The 18,879-nt window shown below is 52.1% G+C and overlaps 1 protein-coding gene across 7 annotated transcripts in view; it reads right to left on the bottom strand.

Annotated features, from left to right (window-relative positions):
* Positions 1-4,923: 4,923 nt before the first annotated feature.
* LZTS3 (leucine zipper tumor suppressor family member 3) overlaps positions 4,924-18,879 on the bottom strand; it is a 113,987-nt gene continuing 100,031 nt past the window's right edge. For all 7 annotated transcript variants that reach the window (XM_019495627.2, XM_019495628.2, XM_059721430.1 and 4 more), the window contains 2 exons: positions 17,046-17,876; positions 4,924-13,928 (listed from right to left, as the gene is read on the bottom strand). In XM_019495627.2, coding sequence (XP_019351172.1) covers positions 13,218-13,928; positions 17,046-17,876 — 1,542 coding nt within the window. In that variant the 3' untranslated portion in view covers positions 4,924-13,217. The remainder of the gene's footprint in view (positions 13,929-17,045; positions 17,877-18,879) is intronic.

Raw genomic sequence — 18,879 nt, 5'->3', positions numbered from 1 at the left:
TTAAATTGCTAGCAAGGAGCAAGGGGTCTGCCTGGGCTGCCAGACCTGTCAGCAACGAGTCTGGCACGGTGAGCGAACAAATTTCCCCCCACCAGCTCTTGGAGGGGATGTTACAGTGAGGTTGTGCAGCTTAAGACGAGAGACAACAGGCAGAGACAGAAGCCATGTCCAGATGTTTGGTTTCTCCTGGGAGAGATGCTCCTCTCCCAGGAGAAACCACGTGTGCACAGCGGTTCAGGTTTTTTTTTCTCCCAGAGTAAAAATGGCTGCACTTGGAGACAAATATCTTGGAAACAACCAGGGTCATATCACTCCAAGGAAAATTTATCGTAGGAGAACGAACACCCATACCCGTTTAGAGAGACAGATGTGGGAGAAGAAGAAAGGACTGACTTTGTTGGTCACCTGGACAGACAGCGCTTCCAGCACCCCAGCAGCAGCCCTGTTTTCCTGCAGCCCATAGTCCTCAAAGCAAAGGACAAGCCTAAGGCAGGATTTAATCTCATGGTATCTGGGGGCCTGACTCCTGATTTTGGAACGCTTTGGGTTGGTATTGCCTCAGGAAGGCCTGTTATCGATGGATGTGGAGGGTGCTCAGCCCCTGGCAGGATGGGACTTTTGACTGTAGGCTGCCAGGGAGCCTGGTTGATCCTGTACTGAGCTCTTCCACGGTGCTATGTGGTGCTCCCTAGAAATCATTTGCGTGTCGCTTGCATTGCATAGCAAGCCCTCCCCATGTCCCGTAGCTTCAGGCAGCGTGGCTGGGCTAGGTCACTGGCTACGGGGGATTCCTGGCAGCTGTGGGGGAGCTTTGGAAACCACACCGCCAGGCTTAACATGCACCTAATGCTGCCAATGGGGAAATCAACAGCCCTGGACAGATGTTGTGCCTTTTCCAGGAGCTTTGCACAGGCCCCAGTCAGCTCCCGGCAGCTGCTGCCTTGGCCAGCAGCAGTGTCAAGAGGAAAAGCCTAATTACGGAGCGTGATGGATGGGAGTCGTGTTCACGCCTTCCTGTGGTGGTTGGGGCCTGAAATACAGATTGCAGCTTCAGGCTCGACGCTTCCCAGATTGCAAGGAAATTGGCAGTCGCCTCCCTGGCAGCTCAGGGCAGAGGGGTGGAATTGAAGTCGTACGTCTCAATCTGCGCCGCTCTGACGTCGACCACAGAAAGAACCGCAATGAGGAGCGGGCTGGGAGATGGATGAGGTGCAGGAACGGGTCACTTGGTAATTGGGTGATATTGAGCGCACGGTTGTTGTTCAGGCATCTGTGTTTGTGTATGTATGTGCATGTGTCTATGTGTGTGTATATGTGTGCAAGTGCAAATGTAGAATCACAAAGCAGTGGGGCTGGAAGGGACCTCCAGAGGTCACATCTAGTCCAACCCCCTGCCTGAGGCAGGATCAGCCCTGTCCAAACCATCCTGTACAGATCTATTGCCTAACCTTTGAGCAAAACTACAGTCAACCCCGATGCAGTGCAAGAATAAAACAAGATCTGCCACAAGTAAAGCAGGGGGACCACAGTGGCCAACATCCTGCTTCTGAAAATATTGTTAATAAATACTCAAGACATCCCAGGAAGAGGGCCAGGCCCCCTGCTACAGAGAAAGGCAACCCTGCCCTTCAGTCTGTACCAATCTGACCATGGGGTAAAACCCCAAATATTGCTCTCGATCTGACCCTGAGCAGAGAGGCAACCCTCTAGCCAGGAACCTAAATCTAAGCAGGAGCATTGGCACAGCTCAGTCACAATCCCCAGCCTTGGTTGCAGCCACCACTCAGTGTCTGAGAAAGGCTTAATAAAAACCCTGGCACATGTAGTAGTTGGGGGATGAGAGAGGGGAAGAATTTCTTCCCAGCCCCAAGCGGCAACCAGCAAAGCCCAGAAGTCTAGGAAATCCCCATAGTTTTGCCTATATCACCCTTGCCCAGTGGCTGTCCAGCCTATTCCTGAACACCTCCGGTGATGGCGAGTCCACAGCTTCCCTGGGTGTCTCTTCCACTGCTTTGCTGTCCTAGCAGCGGTGGGTATCTCTTCTCTGCTGCACTTGAGCAGACCTACTTGGAGGTATATGCGTGTGTGTGTGCGCACATGTGCTGTGGTAAACTGTGTGCATGTGTGACAGAAAGATAATGAGTGATGCTGCCCTCGAGAGGCCAGCCCATCCAAAGGATAAGAGATCTACTGCTGCCCCCACTGCTGAAGGCGTCTCTTTTTAGCCCCCCAACCTCCGTCCTTGGAGCTACTGGCCCAGGGCATAGCACGTGTGTGAGGCTACTGCAACATGGAGACGATGGGGCTGGGGGTGTGCATTCGAATGCTGTAGGCTGGAGAGATCAGGATCTGCTCTGGAGCGTGCAACTCCCAGTGTTTGGGAGTTACAAGCCCCAGGTGGGGTGTTCCAGCCCGTTTGATTTAGGCACTTTAGTGCTGCTTACTTGCTCACCAGCCAGGGGCCAGCTCCCACTCCCTGGGGCAGTTCTAGCTGTCGGGGATTATCTCTAAAGCGTATTACACTGCGGCTGTGTGTGCTGCCGAGTGGTACAGAGCTCAGCACCAGCAGCCCACGAGCTCCAGGGGAAAGTTACTCAACTCTTAGCAGCTGAGGGGACCTGAAGAGGAGCCTTAAGTTATTGCTGTAGTCACCGAGGGCAGGGCCTTACCCTCCACACCGCCCCCGTCGTGGGCTGTGCAGGGCTGTGCACACTTACCAAAGATCGTAGCGAGGGAAGACGTGCAGGCAGGCTCCTCGTCTTGAGCTGTGGTGACCTCTGGGTCTGGCAGAACCAGCTGGAAAGGTGTGGGTATCACAGTGCTCCCTTCACCGCCCCAGGGACAGGCTGGCAGGCTAGGAGGGTGCTCCTTGCTCACAGTCTGGATCAGCCCGCTCCTCTTGGGCATTAGCCCTCCATCCGCAGCAGCCCTGACCTACCCCCCCTACACCCAGATCAGGAAATACATGCTCAGCTCCCTTGCCCCTGGGACCTACCTTGTCTGGCCTGCTATAGCATGGAAGTCTAGGGCAGGCAGGGGCACAGGCTTCTGCTCCTTTCCCTTTCCCAGGGAGTGGAGATTGCCAGCCAGGGATAGCTGCCATGGGGCGGGGGGTGCTTTGGCCATGAATTGGATAGGCAGAGCTTCCCCTTCCTATCTCCATCCCTCCCCACTCCCAGAACTGCCTTCCAGCCCCACAAGGGTTAAATCCTTCCCACCTATTCTTTTGTATTTCGGTTCTCCTACTGTGCCTACAAGAGAGACAGCAGAACTTTTTCTGTATCTAAGCTAGCTCCTCTGGCTGCTTGTCTACATCAGTCACCTTCTCAGCAGGACTCTTTATGATGGGTCTCAGCTAGGGTGGCCATCACAGAGGACAGTCCGGTTGTCCTCTATTGATACGAAACTGGATGCCTTTACATGAAGGCATCTCTTTTCTTGAAGAGAAAAATAGGACCTAATGGCGTCAGGTTTCGTATCAATAGAGGACAGAGTAGCAGAAAACCAGAATGTCCTCTATGATGGCCACCCTAGTCTCTAACCCTAGGTGCTATGCTTAAGTTTCAGCCTTGGCCTTCCCCCGTCAGCGTAAGAAAAGCCCAGACATTATGTAGTTATACCAGGAACCAGAACAGAAAAGGATGAACTAGGCAGCAGTTAAAGCATGTTCAGCAGGTAGTTAGACCTGTCCTTATCTCCTGTGCATTTCCATTTTGCAATTTAGTTCTCCATTTAAGCCCATCATCCTTTCATTTTGCCTTCAGTAACTTAGGAAATTCTTATTAGTGACACGCTCAGGTTGAAACCAATTCAACATGTCCCCACCTGCTTTGCTTAGTATGGTTCATGTTGGGTTGTTAAAACTGAGTTAAAAATAAAGCCCACTCCCCTCCAAACCCTCTTCTTGCTGTGTGTGTTTGCTCTGGGAGTTGTGCAGGACTCGAACAATGGAAACAGAGGGTCAGCAGCTTGGTCGTTTGCAATTGGTTTCTCTCTGCAAATCTAGGGGCCCTAACACAAAGCTGGTAAGAATGGGAGATGGAAGACTTGCAGCAGGTCTTGGTCTGACTTTTGGGTCTGGCAGAGCCGATTCAAAACCTGTGGCACACTGATAACCACAGCGGGTGCCTGATTCACCTCTCCAGCAGACAGCCTGGGAGATGTTCTTTGTATTGGCTCCAGGGCTGCGCTGGCCTCCTGACTCCCTTCTAGGATCAAGCTATCTCGCTATTTTGCCCCTTCTGTCTGGCCACAAAGCCTGCTAGCCCCCTCCTTTTTCACCCCAAGCCTCCACCCATGAGCTGTGAACACAACAGGAAAATGTTAATACACAAATAAGTGGCTGGGCCCATGGGGAACTTCCCCACTGACGTCAGGGACTGGGTTTGTAGAATCGACGTTGCTGATGCACGCTGCTTTGTACTATTCACATTGCAGCAACAGTCTCATAAACAGTCATAAAGCCCTGGAACAGGGTCCCCAGAAAGGTGGTGGACTCTCCATGCTTGGAGGTCGTGAAGACCCAGCTAGACAAAGCCGTGGCTGAGATGATGTAGCTGGGACTGGTCCTGCTTTGACCAGGAGGTTGTACTAGATGTGACCTTGTGAGGTCCCTTCCCACCGTCATTGCCTGTGATTCTATATCCAGGCTGTTTATGAACACAGCCCCCTCCATCCCACCCTCATGGAGGGCAGGAAATGCTATCATCCCCATTTCACAGATGGGAAACTGAGGCAACACCATTAAGTTGCCAGGGTCACGCAAGGAGTTAAGAAGTCCCTGGCACCCAGCCTTGTGCTCAGGCTGCTGCTTTTAATGAGCCGTTACTGGGTGCTGCCCAGTCTTTGGTGGACAGCTGCTTGGGGCAATGCCCTGCCCACGAAGCCCCTTCCCCCAACCAAAAAACAAGTGCAAAGCCAAAGTTCTGGTTTTAAAAGGGGCCTTTCTCCATTTTATTTTTTCCTGAATAAAAATCCTTCACAGTCAGCTCTAGATATAGATAGAGAGAGATACGTATACATATAGAGCTTCTTTATATATATATATACATACCTCTATACAGATATATACACACACGGTAGAAAATCCCAAGGCAGTAGCTCTTAACATCTTTATAACCCGATGGAGACAGACAACAGATTAGGAGTAGCTTGTGAAATGTGCTATCGGTTTAACAACGGTTTCTATATGGATACATCTTTGCTGTACAAAACTTCCAGGATGGGGTTTGTTTGTTTTTTTAATTTTTAAAAATTTCTTTAAATACACAGACCAGAGGCAAAGTCGATACAACAGTGTTTGAACAGGACCAGTGGACAGGAGATACACCCAACTTTAAATATGGATTCTTTCCAAAGTACCTTTTTTTTTTTTTGGTGGATTTTAATTTTTATTTATTTGTATTTTTTTTTTAGGGTTTTTGTTTGTTTTTTTGCAAAGTCTCCATAGACGTAGTTCAGAGAACTGTTAACAGTCAACGCGGGACAAGAAAGGTTGTGGGGAGGGGAAACAGTTTCAAGTTCAGAACACTTCTGGTTTGAATTCACAGTAAGAGCAGAGGGACGGTGAGGCTGGGAGGGAACGAAGGATGCACAGACGGGATTCAGGTTCGGCAGAGGCCCCGGTGCTGCTGGAGGGCCCATGCGCAGTCTTACCACTAACCCAACACCTGGGCCCATCCCACCACAGCTCAAGCTGCAGGGTTTTTATTGCTGGTGAACTTGGACAACAGGGTTAGCATGTCCTTAGCTGGCCTGGAGTGCTGCTTTCCATGGGAGCCCATGGAGTTAAGGGGGTTCCTACCAGCCAGGGACGGGGTCAGACTCGCTGCTGCTCTTTGGGGACAGCCCCAGACGGAAAGGAGCAGCTAAGCCGAGTGCATTTATTTGCAAGCTCCCCTACCTCTCACCCCCAGTGTGCATCAAAAGGCAGGCAGGGCCCGTTATCATAGGCTGCCCCCCAGTATCATAGGCAGTTCGCAGCATCTAGAAGATCCACGTGAGTGCAAATCAACACCCCCGGCAAGGGGCTCAGCTCAAGACTTGGCTGCACAGAGCTTGGGTGGGCTTGGTAGCGGCCACCATGGTGGGGTTAGTCAGTGGTGCTCAGTCCCACCCCCCCTGCACCCCAGCTCTGACCCCATTTGGACCCCAGGCCAGAATTTGGACCTGCGCTGGCCTCCGTTTGGGTCTGACGGGAGCACGTACAGACCCTGCGATGGTCTGTTGGGGCGGGCCTGGCCTGTCATACACACAGCCTCTGCCGCTGGAGTCCAAGGAGAACAGCTTCTCCAGGGGCCACGCAGCAAGATGTCGGAGCCGGGGACAAGAGCCAGGACAGGGTGAGAGATCATGCCTGTGCATCGGGGCTCCTGCTTCGATGGATGCTGGATCAGCAGGTTGGGTCTTCACCCACTCTCACTGCCACTAGCGGGGTCTTGCCCAGAACCACTCCACTTGCACCATCCTAGAGCATTGCACCTCTGCGCGAGGGAGAGCATCACATCTCTGAGCCCACAGCATCGCATCTCTGATGTAGCTCTTCTGAGAAGACGAGAACTTTAAAGCTCACAAGAACACTGCTGTCTCTCTCCAAGCTGCCCCGGCCAGTGCTCGGCCAGGCTACAGGCTTTATTTTCATTTCTCTTGATATGATGCAGGGGAAGGGGGTGATGCATAACCGAAATGAAGACTCCCAGACCAGCCTTTCCAGCAGCAGAGCTGGCCATTCCCCATGTCTAGACTCTGTGCTGTCCTTGTGATCTGGTTACAACGATCCCCATGAAGAAACCAGCATTTGCAAACGGTTGCCTTCTCTGAGCCAGGAGAGTTAGACAGGGTCCTCTGCTTGGGTCCTACACCAGCGCTCCCGTACTCAGAGAGGCTCCAAGTGCCCTTGAAGATTTCAAGATCCCCCGTGTCACAGCTGGGGTGTGCACACGACACATTTACAAGGGTGTGATCTGCCTTCCCAGGGGGAAATGCAGAGGGGATGTGAGATGTAAAGTTGGAGTAGCTATGGGCCAGGAAGATACAGCAGCCTATGGGCTGTGTGGCTGCAACTCGAGCCAAGTCCAGCCTCGGACAGTCAATGCAAACAGCCTCCCTCGACACCCAGCGGGGAGCTGCTCCGTGTGGGCAGCAATCCAGCGTAAATGTGTTGTGTGTTTGCACTTGTAGCCATGGAGAGGTGAAGTTCACACGATGCATCAATGCTAGCACTGAGGAAAGGACCAGACCTTCCTGCCACCCTCTCCCTAGCTCTCACCACTGGTCTATACTGTCTCATTCCCCCCAGCCCAGTCCTACTGGCCAAACCCTGCAGATCCTTACTCAGCAAGACATTTTGCTTCAGACAGAGCTGAAGAATTTGGCCTTTGAACCCTTCCCAAGTAAAAGAGAGAGCGCTGCCGGGTTTTGGTCCATGCTCATCTCTCCAATAGACTCTTACCACTGGAGCACCTGCCCTCCCAGCCCCGTTCGCCTTCAGAATAAAGGACGTGGTTCAGAAGAGGGAGGTCTCGCACGCTTGCTATGTCTTTGGTCATGGTGGTCAAGAGGCCGCCGCCTCGGACAAGCTCTGAAGTGCCACTTCAATGCGAGACCACGGGTCATTGCGGTGTCTCGGGGAGAGACCTGCAGCCCGATGCCTAAGAGGCAGCCTCTCTTCTGGGCATCTCTTCTGAGTGCCACGGCCCCGGGAGAAGGAAAGTCCCGGCCTTGTCTGAGCGGCCTTTGGGGAAGGCGCGGATCAACGCTGCAGTGTTTCCACACTGGCTGCACCCTCAGGTCCCGCAGGGGACTATCAATGGGCAGAACGAAGACACGTCACAACACGACAGAGAGGACCCGATCCTGGAAGATGCTGAGCAGCCCCTATCCCTACCAGGACTGAATGGGCACTGGGCACCTTCGAGGACCAGGCTCTCGGAGCTCTTTGAGACGCCCTCTGCTCTTACTGTAAATCCCAACCCATCACCAACATAGACATCGACAGAATTTTCTTGGTGTGTTTAATCACCGTATATACAGGACCAGGCTGTTATTTACATCCAAGTACACTTGTCTCTGTAGAACTTAGCAGCATAGAGTCGCCATTCGGTTCCTCCTTCGGGTAATAAGCAGGTCACGCACAGAAAACCATCAGGGATTTCCCCACCGTTTCGTGCTAGCAACTAGATTCATGTTGGCAGCGATCGGTGTGACCGCCGGTCAGGGGATTGGGGGAAGCAAAGCTGTGCTGGGCGGCATGTGGCACACGGTACCAGCCGTGCTATTTGCGGGTAGTTTGCAAAGCCTTTGGGCCCTGCTGCTGTGGAGTCCAGCAGATAAGAAAGAGCACATGTCATCTTTAAGCAACAGGGGCAAAAATCACAAGGGACCCTTCACCCCCACAATGTGTAAGGGACTGATTCTCCCTACCTTGGTACAAGCCTAACTCACTTGGGCCAACATCTCAGCTGATGTAAAAGAGTGGAGCTAATGACTGAGGTTTGCTCACGCCAGTAAGGGTCTGACCTAGTGACTTCAAAAAGGTTACTCCCAGGAGAACCTCATGCACTTTGCTGTGGTCCAAGGATCCCCAACCGGCATCCAGAGGACGTTAAGGACGAGTATCCCTGCTTTACCCGTGAGGCACGGAGAGGTGAAAGGACCTGCCAAGGTCACCTAGCAAATCCAGATGAGAGACAGGCAAAGAATCCCCTTCTCCTGGCATGGGATCCCCTTATTGCTTCATGCACACAGACTGCGAGGCCTTGTTACAGATGCTGTTTCCGACATGAGCGCAGGCGTCTGCTGTCAACCTCGACCCTACGTATTGGATGAAGCAAGAAAGTTGCAAGAACACCAAGGTGAGGATAAGAAAAAGCCAGAAAGACTCCTGTAGGAGATGGGGTCTGATCTCCCCAGAAAGGATAAGAAATCAGCACTTCATGCACAATTGTCTTACGATTCCTTCTGCAGCCACCTCTGGGGACAAGCAGGTACCTATTTAGCACTATGCTTTTCCACAGTCTGGGACAGGCAGTGACAGAGAAGAGGGCAGCCCATGGAAACGGCAGGGGGCTTTAAGAAGGTGTACTGTAATAAGGGGCCTATGGCCCAGGGGACTCCTTCCAGCCTCAAGTTCTCATGTCATTATCACAAGGGAGTTTTGCTGGGTTCTTGCCTCCCTTGCAAAAAAATACCCCGGACCCCTTGCAGATTGGGCTGTCTGCTTACACTCTTCCAAACAGGACCGCTCTAGCCTGCTTCCACAGCGACCCACAAAGATAAGCGCCATCTCCTGAACCATCAGCGCACCCTCCAAGTGCTCTACGGGTCTCCGCAACCCTGGCTGGAGTGAAGCGCAGCTCAAGGAGGGGACGCAGCTGCAGGACACATGGCAGCGATGCATCAGCAGAGCAGACTGCAGGCCCCCCTCATTTCAGATGAAAAGTCTTCCCAAGCTCCCCTTATCCTCAAGGAGGTCCATGGCCCCTAAAGCTATAGATTGAGCCAAAGGCTCTTTGGTGGAAGCTCTGGATGGGATGAACGGACTGGAGTCATGGATCTGCTGGTGTTTAAGGGAAACGCCCGCCAGAGTTCAGACACATTTGGGTCATGGCGTCATTTGAAGCACACCTGGGAGAAGCGTGGAGTCACTGGGACCCAGGTGACTACCCCACCTGAAACACACAGTTGGTTGAGGTTTGACATCCTCAGGGCTACCTGGCTCCTGCCACAGCCCTTGTGATAACCTGAACACTGCTGGATTTTGGGCTGGTCTTGCTTCAGGTACTTCGGTGGTATCTTCATGCACGCGCCCCCCCATCAGGTGTGTAAACCTGTCTGCACATTGAAAGGATCTGAGATGCAATGATCCATGGGACAGATGTGTACTGAGAGGCCTTTCTACAGGTGGACTGGTGGCTGGCCTGCTCCGAGACCTGGTCGGGGTGCCCTAGACTCGGGAGACGTTTACCGTAGCGGTCAACACAGATCCAAGTGAGCTCTGCGGTGCATACCACATGTGACAACCCCTTAGAATAAGGGGGTGGCATCCATGTCAGTGGGAACATACCTTTGATTTCACTAAGGCTGGAGCATCACCCAGAGTAGTGGGAGACGGAAAAAGCTCCCAGGCCCCTGGACCCAGCCTGCTCAGAGGGTGGGTGCCACTCCCTGGGACTTCTCTCTCTCTGCAGCACGGCCTGAAGAATCCCAGGGGAAGCTGATCTGAACTCCTTTGAAGGGACAGCTGCAAGTGCTCGGTGCTTGGCCCTGGTGTCCAAGGATCTCAAAGCCCTTTGTGCACCAGAATGAGTGAGTCCTCACAACGGCCCTGTGAGGTTGGGGGAGGGAGGTCTAACAAGGTGGGGGAAACCGAGGCACACAAAGGCGGAGTGACTCAAAGTCACCCAGATCTCCTGCTTCACAGATGCGGGCTTCACCCTACCTATTGGGTGGACGTCCTTCAAGACCTGAACTCAGTCAAGGCCTCTGCATTAGATGCTGAATGCCTCGACCCCCGGATGACTATGATGGGCACTGAAGGGCTCAGCTTTGTGCAGTATCGGGCCTTGGGTGGATATGCAGGTGTCTCGTTCTTTGGCTGGCACGCACTGGCCCAGCTCCCTTCAAGGCAAGGCAGCTACTTTGATTTACCTCAGCTGAGATACTGGCCTGGTGCGAGTAAAGGGGCTGAAGACAGAGCCCAGCCTCACACAGACCCAGAAATGCCCCCCAACTGGCCCTTCCATGGGGCTGCCACCCCCAGACTGGCCAAGCCAATACAGTGCCCTGCAGCGCACAGACTGTTGCATCTACAACCCCACAACATGGAACTAAAAGTGCGACCTAGCATGTCAGGCTGCCACGGCATGAATCTAGCCACCGCCACGGCCACCCTGGTCTGCTCCGTGCTCCGGGCGCAGCTCTTCACACCTCTACACAGCACTGGGGACTGCACAGCTGGGGATGGGTGGTGGGAGCCCCACTGGGATCACAGTCAGAAGAGGCTGACTGCAAAACAAGTGTGGAGGGGGGAGGAAATCAGACTTGCAATGCTAGGGAGAGCTCTTGGCTGTCACCATGTTCCCTGATGGAGCCCTTCATGGGAAGCAAAGCCCTCACTGACATTATCCTGGCTTCACAGATGGAAGTCACTACAGTGCCCACTCTTGCCCAATCATGCCCCTGGGAGGTGACCATATCCACTTCCTCCTAGTCACCAGAAACTGGTCTCCAGTGACACCAGTCAGCACTGGCTCTCTTCTCCCTGACTGCCATCGACTCACGGGGAGCAGGCGCTGATTTAAACTGGCTCCCAAGCCCACAAAATCACAGGCCCCCATTTTCTACTACAACAGGACCACTGCTGCCCATCAGTGCTGCTGTTATGATGCTCTGATCGTTGCTGTCCAATGCCCAGCGGACAAAGTCTGCTGGAAAACAACAGGATGAGACTCACTGGACTAGCTGTGCCTTTCCCAGTGACCTGCCTCTGAATCTGGAGCTCACCATAAAGGTGTTCTAGGTCCCAGCTGGAGTTCAGTGCTTGATGGGGAACTGTGAGCTGTCACAGGGTGGTGGGAGCTTGGACACGGGGAAATATGGAAAGTGTGTAGCCTCAAGCCCTCTCTCAGATGCCATTTGGATTGCATAGCAGCTTCTGGGCTGCCAGCACCACATCCTGGAGGCAATGATCCTTGGTTTGCCTAGCTGCAATCAACAGGCCTTGCTCCCAGTTGCCCTGAGCCCCCTGAACCCCACGTGGACAGCTTGAGTCCTTCTTGAGGGCCCCTCTCTGTTGCCAAAGTGGCATAAAGAGGTCTTCGGGTAGGTGGGAATCCAGCCTGTTATGTTCCCCATCTATCTGCACTGCAAAGCTGACAGCTGCTCTTGCATATAGACAGAAGAGTTGGTGCCTGTGGGCACCAATCAGCAGGGGGGACCCGGGTCCAATTTAGGAAGATGTTTTGCGCGTGTGCTTAACTTTAAGCAGGGTCCGCACTGGAATCACCACCTTGCTCACAGCTAGGCACAGAATCAAACACTTTTTTGAAGAGGGTCTAGGCCATCTTCCTTCTACGTGTCACACTTGAGTGCATGAAATAGCACAGCATTAGCAATATTTACACTATATCTGGGCCATATCTGAGAGGCTGACATGTGCTCCCCAACATAGCCGAGTCTACGGACCTGTAAGTCCTGACCTGACACCCCTCTGCAACCAGCCATCCCTGCCCTGGGAACAACAGCCAGAGGAAGGGCACTTGGCATCATTCCTACATCACCTGCTACCTTGCAACGGGCAGACTCTTAAAGCTTCAGCCTGGATAAAGATCCAAGGAGTTGGGCTGTTTCGCTGAAGTCCTTGTTTCTCTGGGAATCAAGTGCAAGTTGCTTGAATTTCTGGTGCTCCCTCACGTTTCTAGGTCAAGAGCACAGGAAGAATAGGATCAGAGTGCTTTTTTTGCTACAACCTGGCCATCACCAAAGCCCTGGCTGTCACCAAGGAATGGGGAGGAGCCGGATACGAAAATGCAGCATATGTCAAACTGCTGAACTTCCAAAGAGCTTCTCAGCTCACTTGGGATGCCAGGGCATGCTGGCTCACTTGACCTCAGCTGGCTCATGCCAACCCCCAAGTGACATTATGGGCTCTGGCAATGCTAGAGATGCTTTTCTGATCTCAGTCAGCAGTCTGGTTTCACTGAAGTCAATGGGCATGACTCCTATTGACTTCACTGGGACCAGGATTTGGCTATCAGCAAGACAGGATATAAAATTTCTTGCGATCCCCAGAGCTTTGCTCCGTTAGCCAATGTGGCTAAAAAAAACAACCCAAAGAACAGAAAACCTGTCAGCTTGAAACTAATTTTACTGAAAAGACTTATCAAAAAAAGGAGGAAGAAATGTAACCAAGAAATGAAACCCCACCCCAAAAACAAGGGGCGTGAGCGGCGGGGGAAAGAGGATGGCAGCAAGTGAATAAGTAACAGTCACGGCATATTCCAAAAGGGCTGAAAAAGCTGTACTAGAAAAAACAGATGCGTGTCAGAGTATAACAACATACACCCACAGGTCTGTTACCTAAGGAGCACTGAAGAACCGAGTCAGGGTGGAGGGGTTGGTCGCAAGCAAGCTCACACCTCTCAGAGCACGTCATCCTTCAGACGACTGCTGGCTGGAGTAGGTTGCACATGCATGGTCGTGATGGTCCGGGTGCCTCGTCAGATCTCGGTGGACTCTATTCGCTCCAGCCGGGAGGGAGTCCAGGGTTTTTTCTCCTCGCTGTGAGGCGAGCTGGTCGTCTTGCTGGTCATTTCGTTCACCTTGTGCTCCAGGATCTGGTTTTTCTGGTACATCTCCACGTAGTTGAGCTGCAGCTGCTTCTGGTACTTGATCACCTTTTCCTTCTCCTCCTGCCAGGTGCGTCGCTCCTCCTCAAAGTCCATCACTTGCTGCCCTCGCTGCTGGCGCTCCAGCTTCAGCTCTGCCTGCAGCCGCTCGACCTCCTTCTTCAGGGTGTTGATGCTGTCCTCGTTCTGGCGTTTCATCTTGGCCTCGTCGCTCTCGCAGGCCAGCGGGTCCTGGAGCTTCTCACTGAGTTCAGGGGGGAAAGGCCCCGGGTGGCCCATGCTGGCCAGCGTCTGCTTGAGGCCGGAGACCTCGAGTTCACAGTGGTTCAGCTTTTCCCTTAGCATCTGCACCTCGTTCATCTTCCTCTGGAGCTCGTTCTCGCAGATCTCCAGGTTGACGCTCTTGGAGCTGTAGGAGTCCTTCAGGGTGAGGATCTGCTCTTCCTTCTCCCGTAGGAAGTTCTTCCCTTCCTTGAGCTGCGTCCGCAGTCCCACGATCTCGTTCAGCTTCTGGGACACGTCCGCTTGGGAGTCCTTCAGCTGCTGCTTCAGCAGGGAGATCTCACCAGCCTTCTGGCACACCTGAAAGAGCAAGCAGGGGACACGGTGAGATCACAACACGGGGACTTAGCATGGTGAATCGAGGGCAGAGCCTTTCCGCAGTTATGCTGGCCATATGCTCACAAAACCCTGTAGAAATTGGTGGACTCACACCTGCGTAAGACCCTTGTCACAGAGGGGAGACTAGTGATTCTCAACCAGGATGCTGCGGCACCCTGGGGTGCCTTGAGACCCTTTCAAAGGGGTGCCACACAATGCTAGCACTATTAGGTGGGCAAACATGACTCACAAGAGAAAGTCAGAGTTTTCAAAGAAGAACCCAGGGTGTTAAAAATCATTCTGTCCTGACGTGGGTTTGCTGAGTTGTTTGCAACAGAACAATTTTTCTGTTATTTTTCTGTAGTCAATTAATTTTTTAATTTACAGTTAGGGCTGCTAGGCTCTGGAATGGGCTCCCAAGGGAGGTGGCGCTCACTCCTACCTTGGGGGTCTTCAAGAGGAGGCTGGACAGATATTTGGCTGGGGTGATATGATCCCAGCACCCATTCCTGCCCATGGCAGGGGGTCGGACCTGATGATCTGTTTAGGTCCCGTCCGACCCTAAGTACCATGATACTAAATGAGTAGCATTTTTCTGAAGGGGGGCCTTGAGCCTATCAAGTGGTGTCTGAAAAGTTGGAGAACTCCTGCCTTCGATGCTTGCCTAGCTCTGTCCTGCTGACAAGGCCAGAAGAGCCTTTATTCTCTGGGAGCGTCTTGCATTAACCAGCCAAACTGAAATGCTATCCAAGGGCCTGATCCCAAACCCACTGAAATCAATGAGGGCTTTCTCCCCTGACTTCAGCAGGATATAGATCAGGCTCTAAATATGCCAACAGCAGTGTCATCTCAGAACGAAAATGCATGTGGCCTTTTGCCCTGTGGCTATTCTCTCTGGCTGTAGGGGACAGGACTAGGAGCAACGGCCTCAAGCTGTCGCAGGGGAAAAATTAGGTTGCAGATGAGGAGGAACTTTCTGACTATTCGGGTGGTCAGGCATTGGAACAGGTGCCTAGGGAAGCTGAGGAATCTCCATCCTTGGACATTTTCAAGAGCAGGTTAGACAGACACGTGGCTGGGATGGTCTAGTTAGGGATGATGTTGCCTGGAACAGGGAACTGAACTAGATGACCTCAAGAGGTCCCTTCCAGTCCTACGACCCTGCAAAGGGCCTGGACACCAAAATGCAAGTGTCAGGAGTGGATGGTTTGCTATACAATCAGCGGAGAACTTGCCGACGTGCAGTGCTGCCCTTCATCAACGGTCCCAAAGCACTCTAAACTAGGCTTTACACATCGCGTTTTGAAATGCAGCTACGTCTGGGGCTGGAGCTCAGCTGCAGGTCAGAACACAGAGCCCATAGCCCAGCGAGAGCTCAGCTCTGGAAGTGGAGGACAGCGACACATCCATTCGGCAATACAGGGCCGTAGATTCAAATGCCCCCTTGCTGCAACCTGCAGTCCGGGTAAGAGCCAGGCTGCAACAGAAAGTGCAGTCAAGGGATCCGGCAGGGCAAACTGTCAGGCTTTTAGCTGTAGGTCTAAGCCCCACAGGACAACATCCTGCTTGCCTTCTCCTCTCATTCAGGGTTTCTGGAATCAGAGATAAATGCCACCTCTGGAGTCCTCCAGTTCCTGCCTCGTGTGCATGCGTGCCCTCTGCAGCTGCCCCAGCTCGACCCTGACCTTGTCTAAGCTGGCTTTGTGCTGCAAGGTTAACAGGTTCATGTGCCCAGCAGCAGGTGCCACAGCAGAAAGCCACTGGGTCATCTCTTAGCAGCAATCAGGTGCTTTGTGATTTTACAGCCCTTGCCTTTCCAGACGTGACTTTGCTGAACAGACTAAGTGACAAAGTGGCTCGCAGCATGGAGGTGTGGAGATCAGCTGCATTCACAGCCAGCATCAGGGCAAGATGCAAGGACTGAAGAGTAGAGCCACCTGTGTGGGTCCTCTGCATCCCCAAGTCCCTGGGATATATGGGCTTTCAATGATCAGCCCTTCTCTCCTGGTTGCTGGCAGGGCTGGGCAGTATTCAGAGGAGCTCCTTCCTCCCCACACACAGTGGTGTATGTAGTCCTAAGTGGCTTCCCCATTCCCTCCATCTCAGCTGGTCCCATCTTTAAAATGTGGGCTTCTGTGGTGGCCTCACCCAATAACCAGGCATGTGAAGCCCATATAGCTATGAAGAACAATTTGTGGAAGAGCTAGGAGTCAAACTCATGACCTCTCCCGGTTGAACTAACAGTAGACTAGCACTAGAACTGGTAGGCAAACCTGACCCACACCATCACTGCCAGCTTGTTATATTGTTGTAAACTGCTAGAAGCCCAGTTTAAACCATGGCTGTTGCTCAGGTTTAGGGCATTCAGATATGGACCAGGCCTGAGCAGCATGGAAGAGATCAGAAGATGTCTCCATATCTCAATCTAGTGATGGGCAAGGAAATTGCTTGCACTCATTACTGATGGGGTTGTGCCACATCCACCTTCCTCTCTACTACTGGTGGTAGGGTAAGGCAAGGTAAAAGGTGTTGACAGAGATAGAAGGTGAGATGGGTCTAGTGGGAAGTGCCATCTACATTATCCCTGATGACAATGCACTGCTTTGCATCTCAAATGCTTCATGAACACAGGCACACAAAGTCACAGTGACAAAAGTTGAGTAGTGTCAACCCAGTGGTGAAAAATGAGGCACAAAGGGAGGCTCTAGGACTTAATTCAGAGGACTGAGGCTGGAAAGAAAGCCTAGGAGGCAGGCTCCCAGAAGATGGAGACACTTCCAGCCATCCTTGGTGCAACTGCTTATTCATGTCTTGATTAACCTGACTGGCCAACACAGTTTTCAGCCTTTTCTACGCTGGAGATTAGATTTGTGAGTCTGGCCTTTTAGTTTGTCATCTGTATGACTACATGGTTTACTGCTTCAGCCTATATCTACAAAGCAAAGCACTTAAGCTCTAGGCATGCAAACTGGCCCAATGAAGTTAGTGTTCAAGTGCTGTGTTGGATGGACACCTACATTAGCAAAGGCTGAATCTTACCCTCCCTGGGCACTGGTGTCCCATGGTGCGATTGCAACCAAATGTGTGCTGGGCTCTTACCTCCCACTTGGTTTCTTCAATCTTGGGAAGAAACTCGGCCTGCTCTTTTTTGAACGCCACAAATTTTTTCTCCAGCTCTTCTCGCTGCTGGAGAAGCTGCGCCACATCATCTTGGAGCTTCTTCTTCTCCTGCTGGAGCTTGAAAATTTGGAGTTGCAAGGCTTGCTGAGCCCTTTGGGCCTTCTTGGAGACCTGCTGCAGTTTGTTTGCATAATTTTGCCTGAGGTCCTCCATCTCACGCTCCCAAATCTTTTGCTTCTCCTCGAAAACTTGGAGGATAGCAGCCTCACTTTTGTCTAGGTTTCTTCTCATCTGGAGGACCTCCTGTTCCTTCTCCCAGAGCCTGTCTTCCAGGTCTTGGATAATGTCGTCTGTCGAGGGCGAATGGAAAGGCATCGTTTCATTAAGATGGTTGAGTCTATTGAAGGAAGAAGTGCTCTTGCTCGAAGACCGGCCGCTGTCTGAGGTAGATATCCCATTATATCCCACAATGTTCTTATCCACATAGGTTGTGCCAATGCGGTTGATGTGACTCGTCGAAGCGCTCATGGGACCAACATGTTGGCTGTAGCCTGTCCCGTAAGTGGGCAAGCTGGTCAGAGAGTTACGGCCAGAATCAGAAAGCCCTCCCACTTGGTTTGTAGTCCTATTCAGGCTGGTCTTGTCAAGCCCACTTTTGACCGCGGATGGGCTATTGCTGTTGGTGTGATTCAGGCTCTTCCTGTTCTCTGCCACTCCGTTGTTCTGCGGTGGGCAGAGGTTCTGCATGGAATGGAAGTTTTTAGGAACTACTGGTTTAAAGGCTGAAGGTCTAACTAAGGGCTCATTGCTCTGCAAAGGAAAAAAGAATTGTACATCAAACACAGGAGGTGATGCTCCAACAATACACAAAACTGCATGCAACAGTTAGGGTCAAGCCTGTATCAGGGTAGCTCTAGAGCAGGGGTGGGCAAAATACGGCCTGGGGGGCAGGATCTGGCTCGCCAGGCCATTCTATCCGGCCCGCGGGGCCCTTAAAATATTTAGAAAATTTAATATTTATTTGCTCCTGACTGCCTGTCAAAGATGACAGGAGCCAGGGGCAGTAGGACCCAGGGGAAGCTGGCAGCAGGACCCAGCATCAAGGCCCCCCAGCCCCGCTCCCCCAACTAGAAGAGGCTTTTGGCCTGGGACCGTGGGGCTGTTCCTGCTTCCCTGCACTGGAGAGGGAAATGCGGCCCTCGACAGCTTGCCAAAACTTGGTAAGTGGCCCTCTGCCTGAAATAATTGCTTGCCCCTGCTCTAGAGGCTTTGCTATGGTTGATGGAATAACACTGACTTTACCTCTCTCAGAAGTCAATTAGCCCCTGTACCTTCCACTTGTCACTTTTAAATAAAAAGTCATTGATTTTTAGGCTTAATATTGGCCTCAGGACGTCCTGGCTCCCAGGCTTGTTCTTAAAGCACTCTGCTCCCGTCTCTAACCCTGAAGTGAATAATGATTCCTCTGTGAAATCCTATGAAATACGAACTTTCATTTCTACCCAGGAGAACTTTTACAATCTTTTCTCCAATGCCCGATGAAGGGTGTTGGTGCCCGAAAGCTTGCAATTAAAGACTTTTTTTTGGTCTAATAAAAGATATCATCTCTACTACGAGTCCTGATTGCCTTAATGATTCCTCCTACATTTCTACGGTTATCCTTTGACAGTCTATTACAATTCCCTCTGTGAGAGAAGAGGCACCATCTTCCTCTGAGTATGGGCCTGGATGTTAGTCTGGGCACTGATTATTCAGAATTATCTGTAAGCTTATTTGTTGCAATGCATTTGGCTTTGAAGGACTTTACTCAATA

This window comes from Alligator mississippiensis, chromosome 2 (genome assembly GCF_030867095.1).
Source record: "Alligator mississippiensis isolate rAllMis1 chromosome 2, rAllMis1, whole genome shotgun sequence".
NCBI lineage: Eukaryota > Metazoa > Chordata > Crocodylia > Alligatoridae > Alligator > Alligator mississippiensis.
Note: the sequence above shows the minus strand (reverse complement) of the source record. Positions and strands in the feature narration are given on the sequence as shown.